At 27.8% G+C, this 17,039-nt stretch overlaps 1 protein-coding gene and 1 long non-coding RNA gene across 2 annotated transcripts in view; both read left to right on the top strand.

The window, feature by feature from the left end:
* LOC109188705 (disease resistance protein RPH8A-like) overlaps positions 1-13,502 on the top strand; it is a 28,443-nt gene extending 14,941 nt beyond the window's left edge. Inside the window, exon 3 of the mRNA XM_019339337.1 lies at positions 13,123-13,502. Within this exon, the coding sequence (XP_019194882.1) occupies positions 13,123-13,502 (380 nt within the window). The remainder of the gene's footprint in view (positions 1-13,122) is intronic.
* Positions 13,503-14,520: 1,018 nt separating this feature from the next.
* Positions 14,521-15,888, top strand: LOC109188296. Its single transcript, XR_002055377.1, has 3 exons — positions 14,521-15,367; positions 15,512-15,620; positions 15,772-15,888. It is a non-coding gene; the product is annotated as an uncharacterized LOC109188296 (long non-coding RNA).
* Positions 15,889-17,039: the final 1,151 nt, after the last annotated feature.

Genomic DNA, 17,039 nt, shown 5'->3' with positions numbered 1-17,039 from the left:
GGGGGGGGTGTATTTTCGGATAACCCGGGTTCGATTCCCACAAGTGATGATTCCCTTTGGGTCAGCTTCTGTGCCTCTCGGAGCGAACCGAGTGGACCTGGATCGTACCACATTGTGGTTTACACCAAACAACATAAAACATCATTTCCCTTCACTTTTAGGAAAATATTTTCCATGGAAAATGTTTTGCATCCAACCAAACACCCCCTTAATGTAGTGAAGCTAATACATGTTTACACTTCATTTCACTTAATGACATAAATTGGTTGTTTGTTATGTAAAAATGAATTAATGTACTTATTTTTCCCACACAAATTTTTATGTGGACCATAAAAAGAGTGTATTTTTAATATACTAAAAGTATATTATTTGTGTATTGAATGTACATTATTTTGTATACTACAAAATAGTGTATTTTCAGTACTCAAATAATGTACTTTATATACACAAATAATTTACTTTTTATTTATGGTCCACACAGCTATGTGGAACATAATTCACACAATAATAAATGTTTTGTGTATGCATGAGGAAAAAAAAAAAAAAGATATGAGATGTAGCGTTTTTGGTATTTTTAATCATTATATTTTATTAGATACAAGTGGTTACGATATAATCAAAATGAGATGTGTCATATTGTATATATTTTGGAGATAAGATTTCATTCGACATGTCAAATTCTGACGGGCTAATTATCCTTCATTAGTAAATGGTCATCGTATTTAAGAGATTTTTGTATTATATTATTTTGTTCAATTTAATTGCATTTATCAACTTCAAATTTGATCAAATTAATTCTATTTTTGTCCTAGATTTATAGGTGGTAGTCCACTTTTAATCTTTCTTTTTTTATTTTTATCAAAACATTCACATTTGGTCCTAGTATTATTGTGGCATCACCATTGTTGATCCTCCAATTTCTCAAAAAAAATGCTTCTTTTTATCTTAATTTTAATTTTTTTTATGTATTTAGTGGGTTTCAACAATATTTTAAACCATTTTACAACCACTTACTTAAATAGTTTATAGAAAAACTAGATGAACCTTTTTTATTAGTGAATTTTTACAATTTTTAATTATTTTTTAAAAAAAAAATTAAAAAAAAAATTAAAAAATTAAAAAATAATAATAAAATAAAATAAAAAATCGGACACCTGACGTATTTTGCAACCTTGATAAAACTTACTACGATTTAATGTTTGAGCACTCAAACAGTTAAACTTAGCGAACTAGAACAAAGTTTGAATTTACAGAAATTTTGAAGAAGAAGATGAGCAGAATTTTGATAATTTGAATTATCAGTGTTAATTTTGAAGAAGAAGATGAGCAGAATTTTGAATTATCAGTGTTGTAAATCAGGCTCATTTTGTGATTTGAGTTTGCACTTTCTTGCGTGCGAGAGAGAACATCTATGTTATACGATTTAAACTCTTCAAAGACTCTTGTATATATAGTAGTGCAAATCTCCTTCTTTTTTCAATGTGGGGCAAGTGCTTTTATACAAGCCTTTCCACTTCTATTTTTTCCAACTCAAATGGATCTACTTTGAAAATCAATTTCTCATTCACTCATTATCCATTTTGAGTGTAAAGTATATCATTTTTTTCGTCTCACTATGATGAACTCGAATCCACTTTGACCCGACATAAATCGAAAGTGAATCCTACATATATTTGTACCACAAAATAGCCACTTACAATGCCATTTTTTGCTAATTTTTCCAACACTTACAGCCCATTTGGTTCGCTGGAAAATATTTGAAGAGAAATGAAATTGAAATTCCATGGAAAATAATTTCTAAGAAAATGGATTTCATTGTTTGGTTGGGTTTGGAATAATAAGAAATAATGTGTATAATGACAAATATAACCCACACAACAATAATAGCAAAAGAATAATAAGAGTAATTAATAAAGTATGGTGAGGGCAAATTTGTCATACTAGTTTTCCATGGAAAACAAAATACCTAGGATGAGTTAGGAAAAAGTTTTTCTCATTCTTGAAAAAAAACTTTTTTCAATGCAAAATGTTTTCTATCCAACCAAACAACATAAAACACTATTTTCCTCCACTTTTAATTAGACTTTTTCATGAAAAATATTTTCCTTCCAACCAAATTAAACACCCCCTTTTTCAAAAAAAATAAAAAATAAACACCCCTTAGTTTGTTCCAATTTTGAATACGATTAAAAAACTTCTGAATTAATTTGGTTCTTGAGAATTTTTCTCTTTGTTACTTGTTGACATCGTTCCCCTGGTCCTACAAGTTGTAACCATTTGTAGATTTTTTTATATTTTTTATTTTACAAGTTGATGATGATGCCAATACATAGTACAAATTTAGAATTGCTAATAATATATAAAAAAAACATATTTGGAGTTGTTTGGATGTCTCATTTGCCATTCGAATCCAAAGGTAGGTTTTGCTCTTCTTCTTTTTTTTCAATATTTTTTTCTTTTACTAGTGAGCAATATATGGTCTAAAGTTACATCTATATCTATATCTATATCTATATCTATATATATATATAAAAGTAAAATCCTCCTAACAAATTTTCCCCCCAAAACTTTTGTAGTAAAACTTATTTGGTAAGTAAATGTCAAATGGAAAATAAATAAATAAATAATGTTATTACCTTAAATAAATAAATTATTATACTTTCCCTTAAATAAATAAATTATTATACTTTCCTTTTGAATTAGTATTTTCTACCTATAAATACAATGGCTTCTTCAATCAAAGAATCTCAGACTCATCTCTCTGCTTTCTTTTTGTATGAATTTTATACATTTTTCTAACTATATTCTCACATACTTCAATATGTTTTGCAGTTTATATCATTTGGTATGAGTTTGAAGATACTTAAGGAGGCTCTGCTTCAACAAAAGGAAATTGAGGAGGAAGAGCATTTGTAACAGAACCCTATTGGTTTAGTTTTTATGGAAGATTGTAGAGATGCGATCGAGGATGATAAAGACGGTAATTTTGATAATTTTGTAAGATTTTCTGAAACTTAGAGTTAGTATGTTGACTTCGAGATTTGTACATGCCATTCAAGTTTCTATGTTTTTTTTACCAAGCAGAGTTCATTTTACAGCATTTCACAGCATTTTTATATATATCATTTGAGTAGAGTGTTTGTTTAACCTATTAAAAATCTCGCTATATTTGATTTTTTCTAAATTTTTGTAAAACACAAAAATAATGATTATTTAAAAAGAAGAAATAAATAACAAATACAATTTCAGATTTTGTGTTACTCCATTCACATATTAGTATAAATAAATAAAAAAGTAATAAAATAAAATACAAAGGAAATATAAATTTTTAACCAAAAATTTAATTAGAGAAACCTCCCAAAAAAATCCACGTTGTACTGAACCCAAATAAAAAAATACTGGCAATGGCACAATCATAAGGATCAAAGGGAACAATGGAAGACCCAGAAATCTAGACATCATTGATGTACCGAACAGTGATGAGAGACTCAGAAATAGGAATATCATTATGAATGAAAACAGAGATTTTCTTGACACCCGAATTTAGTTTAAGGAGAAGTTTACTCTTCAGTACAAATGTCTCCTCACTGGATTTTGTATGGTCATATAGAGTGTATTTGTACACCATGGATGAGTTCAAAATCGCATAATATTGAAATTATAAAATGGTAAGAGATCTCAAAAAAGGTAAAACTTTTAAATTTTCAGTTAATACAAAAAATGTTATAATCGCCGAAAATATATATCTTTAACTTTAGACAAAAATTAAAAATGAAATCATAAACAATTTTAATAATTGACTATTTCATTTCTATGTTTCTTGAAAAATGATGGGCATGAACAGGCTGACTCATCGTGAAATATAGTAATTAATGAATTACCATTAAAATTAGTATAGTAATGAGAGAATTATCATTTGTATATTGACATTTTCCCCCGTTTATTACCATTCAAATGTTTGATACCAAAAATTATACTATATAGACACAAAATATGCATATATGGTAAATATGCAATTTATATATATATATGCCCCTAAGTTTTGGGGATAAACTTGGTTAGGACGATTTTACTTTTAATTATATATAGATATAGATTATTCTCATAATTTTTCTTTCCTTCTTTTGTGTTATTATTATGGTAATTTTATGGTAATGTATTTATTTAAATATTGGAAGAAAAAAAATGTTATAATTAATGAAATTATTGTGGTAATTGCCACAATATTTGGTAATAGTAATTAATATAATTAATGAAGTTGAGAAATATATGATTTCTTCCGTAGACATATTTGTGACACTTTCATTAAATTATAATTAATAAAATATGAAATATAATTAAAGAAATGAAATTATAAAATTAACAAAACATGAATATTTATAATTTTTTTTAAATATACATACATATACTCTTTAAATTTCTAAATATAATTTTTTAACTATAAATCTATCAATATAAATTATAATTAATGAAATTATATTATAGGACTTTTCTATATACATATTTAATAAATATTATATGTGTATATACAAAATATTATAGAATCATATAAGGATATGCGTCCGATTAGAATATTTATTTATTCATACAAAATTTAGAATTTACATTTTTTTTATTGATTTCTAAATACAATTCTCTTAGTTTTTATTATTCATATTTTTAAATTTCATATATACATATGAAATACAATTTGGAATAAATCAACTTAATTATATGAATTTTTTCTATAAATTTATCTAAATATGTACATGATTAGAGAATATATTAACCATACAAAATTTAAATTTTAATTTTGTATGTTATGAAATAGATACTTGACTAAATATATAAAAGTCCAACTATATTATTATATTGTAAATTTTTACATCTTTTTATTTTTTCTATTTTTATTTTAAATTCATAATAACAAAAATAAAATTCCGTGCAATGCATGGATAAAATACTATATTTAAAAAATAAAATTTGATAAATATCATAAATTAATTAGTAAAATATCATTTATGTTTATACTAATTAAATAAAAAATAAATAATTCAACTATGTGAACCAATAACAATAATAATAATAATAATAATAATAATAATAATAATAATAATAATAATAATAATAATAATAATAATTGGTAATATTATTGTTATAAAAAAACTTATTTTAATTGGTAATGTATATTCTATATTAATCTATATTAATTAATCAAAACAAATCATCCTTTACAAGCTCCCGCCTAAAAAATTAATAATAATATGAAAAAAAATGAAAAAGAATGGAAGGAAGTCGTACCTCCAAACAATTAATAATAATATTGGAAAGAAAATTAATAATAATATGTAAATATGGAAAATAATGGAAGGAAATATTATTCATGTGAATGTTTTCTACACTCTGAAAAATGAAAAAGAATCAATAAGCAGTATAAGAAAAATAATCATTAAGATATTTTACTATTAATCTTTTACGGAAGATTTTGCGTAAAAAATAGAAAACGAATTGGTTATTACTAATTTAGTCTTATTTTACTATTAATCTTTATGAAAAATTCTGCGTAAAAAATGTAATAAAATCGGTTATTAATAATTTAGCTTAATTTTACTATATTAATCTTTAAGAAAAATTATGCGTAAAAAATGTAATAGAATCGGTTATTAATAATTTAGCTTTATTTTACTATTAATCTTTAAGGAAGATTTTGTTAAAAAATAAAATAGAATTAATTATTAATAATTTAAATTTAAATTAAAGTACATATATTTTTCTATCCGTAATACAATTTTACTTACTGTTTTACAAAATCTTCAAATAATAATTGGTAATATTATTGTTCAATTATAATAAAAACTTTAATTTTAATTGGTAATCTATATTCTATATTAATTAATAAAAACAATATCATCATTTACAAGTTCCCGCCTAAACAATTAATAATAATATGAAAAAATAGAAATGAATGGAAGGAAGCCGTACGCCAAAACAATATAGAATAATATTGGGAAGGATATTAATAATAATATGGAAAAATAGAAATGAATGAAAGAAAATGTTAGCCATGTGATTTTTTTCTACACTCTGAAAAATGGAAAAGAATCAATAAGCAGTATAAGAAAAAGAATCATTAAGATACTATTATTCTTTTAGGAAAGATTTTGCATAAAAAATTGAGCCTTATTTTACTATATTAATCTTTAAGAAAAATTCTGCGTAAAAAAATGTAATAGAATCGGTTATTAATAAGTTAGCTTCATTTTACTGTTAATCTTTAAGGAATATTTTGTTTAAAAAATGAAATAGAATCAATTTATCTATATCTATATATATATATAATTAAAAACAAAATCATCCTAATCCATTTTTCCCCCCAAACTTTTGTAGTAAAGCTTATTTGGTAAGTAAATCTCAAATGGAAATTAAATAAAATCTATTAATTCATAAATAATAATAATAATAATAATAATAATAATAATAATAATAATAATAATAATAATAATAATAATAATAATAATAATCCAAACAAAACTATATACAAATTAAAATTAAAATTAAAAAAAAAAAAGAAAAAAAAAAAGACAAAGGTGGCTCCCCTTTTTTAAATGATGTGGGATCATTTTGATCCCACATTGAAAATGTTTAGAAAGAGGAGCTCTTGAGCTCCTCTATATAAGAGGATCATTGCTCTTCTTACAAACATATAATTGCTTGCCCATCAATGTGGGCAAGTATTGAGAAGTCCAAAGACTCTTTTTTTTTTAGTATTATTGACTCGACAAATTATGCTGTGGCACCGTGGCCACCTTGCAAAGTAGACACAGTTTAAAAATTGTTCATAATTATGAATATATAGTTATATAATTATAAACATAGTGTTGTGAACATTATTATAAATATATAGTTATGTAATTATGAATATAGAGATTTAATAATTGTGAATATGAAATTAAAAAATTAGGAATATATATATCCAAACAAAACGATATACAAACATTTATTATAATAATAATAATAATAATAATAATAATAATAATAATAATAATAATAATAATAATAATAATAATAATAATAATAATAATAATAATCATCATCATCATCATCCAAACAAAACGATATACAAAATAAAAATAAAATTAAAAAAAAAAACAAAAAAAAAAAACAAAAAGGAGCCACAGGCTCCCCTTTGTAAATGATGTTGGATCATTTTGATCCCACATTGAAAATGTTTGGAAAAGGAGCTCTTGAGCTCCTCTATATAAGAGGAGCAATGCACTTCTTACAAATATAATTGTTTGTCCATCAATGTGGACAAGTATTGAGAAGTCCAAAGGCAAATATTTTATTTTTTGAGTACTATTGACACGTCAAATTATGTTGTGGAGATCGTGTCCACTTAGCAAGGTAGACACGGTTCTAAAATTGCTCATAATTATATATATAGTTCAAAAATTATGAATATATAGTTCTAAAATTATGAATATAGTGTTGTGAACATATAGTTATGTAATTGTGAATATAGAGACTCAATAATTGTGAATATGAAGTTTAAAAATTATGAATATATAGCTTTATAATTATGAACATATAGTTTAGTAATTATGAACATAGAGTTTTGTAATTGTGAATATAGAGTTCAATAATTATGAATATGAAGTTCAAAGATTCTGAATATTTAGCTTTATAATTATGAACATATAGTTCAGTAATTATGAACATAGAATTGTGTCCACCTTGCAAAGTGGACACGGTTCCACAGCATAACTATTCGATTCACCGTGTTACATGTAGTATCTGTTCATATAGACTTACACAACCTATTGAAGCCCAACGTTTCAAAAGGCTCTTATTTAAGAAACCTTATTTTAATGTTTTTTTATTTTAGTTTATTTATTTATTTATTTATTAGGGGGTTTTACTAAGATTAACCCAAAATGTATATGTGTTGTTTTTAGCAGTTTGGAGCAAATTGTTAAGTTATTAAATAATATTTTTGATGTTTTGATTAAATATAAAATGTTAAACAAGCAAATTTTTTAAAATTTTGGAGAATTCTCCAAATTATCAAATTACAATAACAATAACAATAACAATAACAATAACAATAACAATAACAATAACAATAATAATAATAATAATAATAATAATAATAATAATAATAATAATAATAATAATAATAATAATAATAATAATAATAATAATAATAATAATCCAAACAAAACTATATACAAAATAAAATTAAAATTAAAAAAAAAAAAAAAAAAGAAAAAACAAAGAGGAGTCACCGACTCATTTTGTAAATGATATGGATCATTTTGATCACACATTGAAAATGTTTGAAACGAGAGAGCTTATCTATATAAGAGGAGCAAAACTCCTCTTACAAACATAATTACTTGCACATCGATGTGGGCAAGTATTGAGAAGTCAAAAGGTTCTTATTTAAGAAGCTTTAGCGTTGTCTTCTTATTTTAGTTTTTATTAATTTATTTATTTATTATTAGTGGGGGTTTGGATAGATTAACCCAAAATGTATGTGTTGTTTTAGTTTTTAGCAGTCTAGAGCAAATTGCTAAGTTATTAAATAATATTTTGATTTTTTGATTAAATATAAAATATTAAACAGACGAATTTCTTAAAATTTTGGTGAATTTGTCAAATAATCAAATTACAACAAAACAACAACAACAACAACAATAATAATAATAACAATAATAATAATAATAATAATAATAATAATAATAATAATAATAATAATCCAAACAAAACTATATACAAAATAAAATTAAAATTAACATTAAAAAAAAAAAAGAAAAAAAAAAAGGCAAAGGGGAGCCACATGCTCCCTTTGTAAATGATGTGGGTTCATTTTCATCCCAAATTGAAAATGTTTGAAAAGATGAGCTCCAGAGCTCTTCTATATAAGAGGTACAAACATAATTGTTTGCCCATCGATGTGGCGAGTATTGAGAAGTCAAAAGGTTCTTATTTAAGAAACCTTAGCTTTGTCTTCTTATTTTAGTTTTATTTATTTATTATTGGGGGTTAGGAAAGATTAACTCAAAATATATGTGTTGTTTTAGATTTTAGCAGTTTGGAGCAGATTACTTAGTTATTAAATAATAATTTTGGTGTTTTGATTAAAGATAAATTGTTAAAATGACGAATTTGTCAATAATAATAATAATAATAATAATAATAATAATAATAATAATAATAATAATAATAATAATAATAATAATCTAAACAAAACGATATACAAAATAAAATTAAAATTTAAAAAAAAAATAAGGAGAAGACAAAAGGAAGTCACGGGCTCCCTTTGTAAATGATGTGGGATCATTTTGATATCACATTGAAAATGTTTGGAAAGAGGAGCAATGTTCCTCTTACAAACATAATTGCTTGCCCATCAATGTAGGCAAGTAACCTGAAGGGTGTGGTTGAGTGTAAAGGACTCATTCATCCTTAACCAAAGGTAAAGGGTTCGATCCTTGGATTTGGGAATGGAGCAGCCTTAAATCTCTAAGGCAGCTGTCCCACCCAAAAGAGGTGCTTACAATTTAGCGAGGGGATTAGTCACTGTGTCCAACGGTGGAAACCCTGGGTTTACCAAAAAAAAAAATCAATGTGGGCAAGTATTGAGAAGTCCAAAGTCTTTAAGTAGTGATAAGTCCAAAGTTTTTTTTTTTTTTTTTTTTTTTAAAATTTAGAAGTAAAGGAAAATTAAAAATGGAAAGGAAATATTTCAGTAATAATATTTTACATCATCAAGTAGTAAAGACATATTTTAAAAATAGTAAATGTAAATTAAAAATCATCAAATTAAAATGTAACGGAAATTAGGTAAAAATATCACTACATCTATATTCTAATTGACTGAAAATAAAAAAAAAATAATTGACTGAAAATGAATCTAATATTACTAATTGACTGAAAATATAAAATGAAATGAATATTAATAATTGACTGCAAATAAAAAATGATCCATAATTGACTAAAAAAAAGACAAATAAATGGTCAGATCATTGCATTTTAATTAAAAATGGAATGAAAATTAAAAATTTGAGGAAAAAATATTTCAATAATAATATTCTACATTATCAATAGTAAATGCATATTTTTTACAATAGTAAAAGTAAATTAAAAATGGAACGAAAATATTTCAATAATAATATCTACATCATCAATTAAAAATGGAACGAAAATTAGGTAAAAATATCACTGCATTTGATATTCTAATTGACTGAAAATAAAAAAAATAATTTGATGAAAATGAATCTGATATCACTAATTGACTGAAAATATAAAAGGATAACTAATTGAGTAATATTCTACCATTATATATTTTAACCCAAATAACCCGTCCCGATGAATTGAAGGTGTTAGCTCTAGACGAAGATGAACAAGATTGCGTTGTCACTACCAATGTCGTCTACAAAGAGGTTTCAATAATGTGTAAATATAATCGGGGATATTAAGTTTTTTTTTTAAATGAAAAAATTGCTATATATCTTGACAAAAAAATATATCTTCCATACAAATGAATAAGGATACCAATTCATTTCTATAACTGAGTTGTTAGAGAACGAGCACATTTGCCTAATTTATGAAAATACTAAATAATGATAAATAAAATCTTCAAAGTTATAGCACCATATGTGTACATCTAGACATTAGCTATTAATTTGAGCAATTATTTACACAAATTCAAACAATAATAACATCAAAATATATAAACGATGCAAACCATATCTTTAATTGTACTATATAATATTGGATGTTCTAATTTAAATAATTATATATCGATTCATGTATTCTTACTATATTACAACAAATTCATTCCGTGCATCGCACGGGTGCAAATACTAGTTGACTATTATGACATTTTCAATAATGTTTTAAAAGTTAAGAATAATTTTAGTAGTCTAATAATTATTATAGGTTTTAATAAAGGAAATTTTACTTTTAATCATATAATTATTGGGATGTTGTTAATTGCAGTTCACGAATTTTAAAATTGTCAATTTAGTACCGTACCGTAACTATTCAATTTTTTCTCAATTTTAATCGAATTATCCGCGAAAAGTAACTGAAAAATTTTAATAGGTAAAATATTAAGGACAATTTAGTCTTTTGCATCTTCTATTTTCTTTCTTCACCATTTCTTCACTGGAGGATTCGATTCAACTTTGTGTTTTCCCCTTCAAGCATTTTATTTCACCTTTTGAAATTCAATTGATCTTCTGGATTTAAAAGTTTGGTCTTCTGGTCTTAAGGTGCTTTGTTCTGTGCTTAAGATGTATGATTTATGTACTTAAGGTGAGTGATTTGTGTTTTTAAGGTGTTTGTTTGTATGCTTAAAGTGCGTCATTTTAATGCTTAAGGTGCGTCCAACCGCACAACTGCACGGGAAATCATTTCCGCACCTGAACCCTTCCCTATATATATATTACAATATATTAACTACACAATATTATATGCATATTAAATTACCATATAACCAACATAGTCTGCGTGGTGGTTTAGCAACTTGTCCCTTAAGCATGAGGTTGGGGTTTGATCCCCACCTATGTGAATAGAGCAAATCTAGTCAATCCCCTACCACTTAGTGTGTGTGGGACGGGGAAAAAAAAAATTAAATTACTATATATATGAATATGTATTAACTATTATATATTATCATATCCATATACATTTACCTGTAATGTGGAAATTGTTTTCAGGAATTTCAATTTCAATGTTTGGTATAAAGTTCAAAATGTCCATTATTCTAGGGGATATTCAAACATCCCGGAATACCATATCTCAAACTTTAGACCTCCCACCTTCCACATAAGGGAACAACTAAATACTAGTGGAACACAACTTTATATATTAAAGTCGCCCACTAAATAGTTAATTGCATTATTAAAGTCGCCAACTTTATATATTAATTAATGTATAAAATAGGAAATTAAAGGAATTGTTAGTTATGAGGTTGATATGGAAGTGATTTGTAGGGAAGGGCAGGGTAAGAAGACCGACAAATAAAGCATAATCAAAGTTTGTAAAAATAATGCATTCATATCCTCAGATAGACCACTTTAATTTCTGATTATTAAAAAATATGAAGGAGAAATAATGCATTCATGTGATGTCCTCAATCACTTTAATTTTAGATATTTAATAATAAACTTTAGAAGTTTCTCTGATCTTTAGTTATTAATTAATAAAATTACAATAAAAACAAACATGGCAGCAAGCTAATTAGCTCTTCTCAGATAAGATCAGACTGTTGCTTGCCAAAACATATATGGCAGCAAGCTAGTTTCAGTGTGTAATACCAAAACATAAAACTACATACATACATGGCTTGTGTTGCTTTAACTTCTCTCATTAAAACCATTGAGATTCAGTTTCTTGGCCAAACACCAAGGGTTAGCCTGCACTCTCTCCATCATCATCATCATCATCAGGATCCAGCAGGAATCATCAACTCTTTCCTTGAAAAACTTTATTCTTTGCAAGCCCTTCTCCAGGTGGAATCCAGTGGTGATGGTGATGGTTATGCAGTGAAAGTGAGAGATTTAGAAATGGAAATCAGAGACTTTGCACTCAAAGCTGAAGACGATATTGAACTACACCTTAGCAACTTCATCCTTCTCGGGGGAGAGTATGGAGAAAAAGCTGCAACTTGCCATCAACTCCTCCTCCATCAAACTTTGCAAGAAGCTGCAAAATATGCAACAGACCTGTTGGAGTCATCAAAAACGTTGTTGGGTAGTGCTAGTATTGCTTTAACTATTCTCATCAAAAAAATTATGCATTACTTCCCAACGGTGTATCTTTGTGATAATGAAACAGCAATAAGAATGGAACATTTGTCGCGACATCTTTCTACCCTGCGACGCTGCTTATTGCAGGAGAGGAATTCCAATAATACTGCTGCTGCAATCAAAATATTGGAAACCAAAATCACAAACTTCGCACTCAAAACTGAACATCACCTCCAGATACAACTAAAAATCTTCCTTCTAGCCAGACACACCGGTACCATACATCAACAAATAGCTTCCCAGAAACTCCATCACACCTTGCTAGAAGCAGCAGAAAGCGCAACAGAGTTGTTGAACATAATCATCACCAGAAATGAAGTGGAAGTTGATGATGAGGCAAATCAAACTCAACCATCAAATACTTGGTTAAAACATGCTAGCGCCGCAAGTGTTGAGTCTCATGGATCCACCTCGCATGGCTTTCTAAAGCCTGAGGCCAGAATGGTTGGTCGTCACAGTGATTGTACACTCATAAAGAATGTACTCTTTTCTGACAGTTTTGATGTACCAGGTATAATCTCAATTGTCGGAATGGTGGGTATTGGAAAGACTACTGTAGCAAGAAATGTGTATGAAGATCCATCAGTTGCATCCTATTTCGATGTAAGAGCTTGGGTTACTATACCTCCTCCTCAACGCTACAATAAGACCAGAATGCTAAGCCAACTTCTTCACTCAATTACACCAGTAGAAAACCAAATGTAATTCAAAAGGGAAGCACTCCTCATGAACTACAAATGCAGGTACGCAAAAGCTTTGGGGGTAAGAAGTATCTAATTGTTTTGGACAACATTACGAGCGACCAAACTTGGGAGCAAGCTTGGACTGACATCTATGAGTGTGTTTCTAATGCATTAGATGGAAGTTACATATTACTAACCACTAGACACTACTTCGACCTAAATATCAATATGATACCATATATCCATATCCATAAGATGACTTTGCTAGATCCAAAAGAAAGCTGGGAACTATTTTGTAATATCCTTTCTATTGATGAAGAGCACTTGGCCCCTAAATTTGAAAAAATTAGGAACCATGTTGTGGAGAAATGTGATGGATTACCCCAGTTAATTGTTGAAGTTGCCAAGCGTTTATCTAAATGCAACAACATACAACAAGGGTGGAAAATGATTGAAAAGGAATTAGAGTCATTGGGACTTCTAGATCGCAATGCACTTAGTGTTAGTTACAATATGTTGCCACATCATTTGAAAGTTTGTTTTCTATACTTTGGAGTCTTCCCAAAACGTAAAAAAATTCTGGTTAAAATGCTTTTAAAGTTGTGGATTGCTGAGGGATTTGTGAAGATATTGAAACATAAGGAGTTAGAAGGTGAAGCTTATGAGTACTTACAAGAGCTTATTGATAGAAGTCTTCTCTTAATGGAAGATCGAAGTTCTGACGGCAAAATCAAAACTTGTAGAATGCACAGTGCTATGCATAGCTTCTGCGTAGTAGAAGCTCAAAAAGAAGGCATTTTATGTGCAGTAAATACTCAGCAACATTCAGGATTATCATTAAAATCATTTACAAATTCCTGTCGTTGGCTAAGTTCTTACTCACATAGTTTTGACCATTATGTGCTCCTTGGTACAAACATCCCTCGCTCCATTTTCTTCTTTCTTGAAAATCATGAAATGTTTGTTCCTCCCAAGTTGTTAAGAGTTTTGACTTTTGATACTTCAATATCACTTCAAAGACTGCCAGTGCAATTAGGAGATTTAGTTTTTCTGAGATATCTATCCATAACACAATGGTTTGAGGATCTGGATCATGTAGTGTCAAATAATCCAAATTTAGAGACACTTATTGTTTCTGGTAATGGAGCACCAATAGTCCATTTGCCATCTAGTATTTGGAAGCCACCAAACTTAAGGCATCTCGAACTTGGCAATTCATATATGGTAGATCCTCCAAGTGCAGATAAAAAGAATTTACAAACATTATCTTGGGTGGTGAGACCAATTCATTGCAGACAAAAGGTGTACAACAAGTTCCCTAACATAAAAAAGCTGAAAATATTATTGAAGGATGACATAGAGCCACCTAGTCACATTGGAGGATGTTGCAGCAATCCTATTATTTTGGATCATTATTTTAAATGTTTGGAAGGGCTTGAGAAGCTTAGCATTTCGGTTTCCATTGGTTGTAATGCAGCCCTTCCACAACAGTGTATGTATCCTTCAGGACTGAAGAAGTTGAAGTTGAGTGGAACTAATGTTTGTAAGGGGGATTTACATGTAATTGCGAAGTTACCCCAACTTAAGGTGCTCAAGTTGGAAAATGCCTTCCATGGAACAGTATGGAACTCACTATCTAAAAGAGGATTTCCTGTACTAATATTCTTTCTCCTTGAAGCTAAAGAACTCAAGCAGTGGGTAGTTGGCCAGAAGCACTTTCCAATGCTCAGACACTTAGTCTTAAAATCATGTAATTGTTTGGAACAGATCCCCATGCGTTTTGCAGAAATTTACACCCTAAAGTCAATTGAGTTGGAGGAGTGTAACTCTTCCCTTGACGCTTCTGCCAAGCAGTTAAAACAAAAATGAAGATCCAAGGATGTTCAGGTTAGAAGCAAATTAAAGCATGTTTCTTTATATTTCTTTTATATACTTTCTTTACAAAATCAGCTAGTATTCCTTTTTCTTCTTTTTTTTTTTTTTCTTTTTTTTTTTCTAATCTCATTTGTTTTTGTGCATTATTTTTCATAGATCAAAATCATTGGTCCCGAATATGATGACTCACATAATACACATACAGAATTGTCTATGTAAGATGACATGGACGGCCAGCCTCATAGTAAATAACTGTTGAAAAACGGTATGTGTTAGGTTACATGTGTCTTGAATTGCTCCTTTTTTTTTTTTTTTTTTTACATGCGAAATACATTACATATAGTTACATATACAAAAAATAAATTCACTTGTTAATATTTAATGATTTCTCATTAATGGAATTAAAAAACCTGCAGATCGAGTATCCAGAAGTTGCTCTTGAAAGATGGGCTCAAGAGCTTTGTGTTAAATAGACCGTGGATAACTTTTTATTAGCAAACATTATATTGTGAAGGAGAAGAATTGAAGATGTATGTTGGTCGTCATTAAAGATCATGATCTACTATTACTTCATGAGTATATGTGACTGGGCAAGGAAGGTGTTTCATCTCATCTGGTGCCTATATGTGATGATTATACTACTTTAATTTATATCTCTGTTTCTTTTATCTACCTCTTGCAATATAATTAATCTTGAGTAGTAATGTGCTTTTGTAGATTGGTATGTCACTTGAATACCTTTTTGAAATATTTTTCCAAACTGGGAAGCTATATTGCAAGTAGTCAAGTATTGAAGGTTTAGAGGTAAGAAGACTTGATTAGTTATTTCCTTCTAATTGAAGAATGTATGTGTTTTGTTTCAACTAAAACTTTAAATTCATATATAGTAAGACTACACTTAGCTTATTATTTTTATATATATTTTGTTCAATAGTTGTCCCTCTCACTAACTAATTGATATTGATTTGCAAGGCTTAGCATTTCGGCTTCTATTGGTTGGAATGCAACCCTTCCAGAAGTGTGATTGTATCCTTGAGGAGGTGTTTGCTAACGTCATGAAGAATATTGATTACTTTTTTCTTGATAATCAATATCCTCTGGGAGTTACTTTTTTCTTGATATAAAATAGACAATATTGATTATTTATTTAAACATATAAAATAGAGAACAACTTACCTATGAATTTCGCAACTTGAAAGTGGACGAATTTGAGATTTCAGAGCTTGGGGAAGAAAAAGACCTTCAATGGTATGTATAAGAATAAAATAATGACTGTTGCGCAATGGGTTTCAACATAAGAAGCGGATTGTAATTTGAAATTCTTATTTTACCCCTCTATTATTAAATTGTTTTTAAGTTTTCCATTAGCTGCAAACAGAATATTAACGCTAAGGACCAAACTCACCACTTTGCTCATAACTGGGGACTAAACTTGGATACTATCATAACTTAGGGATTGAGTCGGAACTGGGTTATAACTCAGAAACTAAAGATGCAATTTTCCCTATTATATATATATATATATATATATATATATATATATATATATATATATATATATATATATATATATATATATAAAGTGTCAAATTGGCCCCCTAAGTCACATGGATAGTGCAATTGGGTCCCCTAAGTTAAAAAAAAGAGAAAAAGAAAAAAAAAAGTTTCAATGAAGTCCTCTAAA

The sequence above is a fragment of the Ipomoea nil genome, unplaced genomic scaffold (assembly GCF_001879475.1).
Source record: "Ipomoea nil cultivar Tokyo-kokei standard unplaced genomic scaffold, Asagao_1.1 scaffold0193, whole genome shotgun sequence".
Taxonomy (NCBI): Eukaryota; Viridiplantae; Streptophyta; class Magnoliopsida; order Solanales; family Convolvulaceae; genus Ipomoea; species Ipomoea nil.
This window is presented reverse-complemented; position numbering and strand designations above follow the sequence as displayed.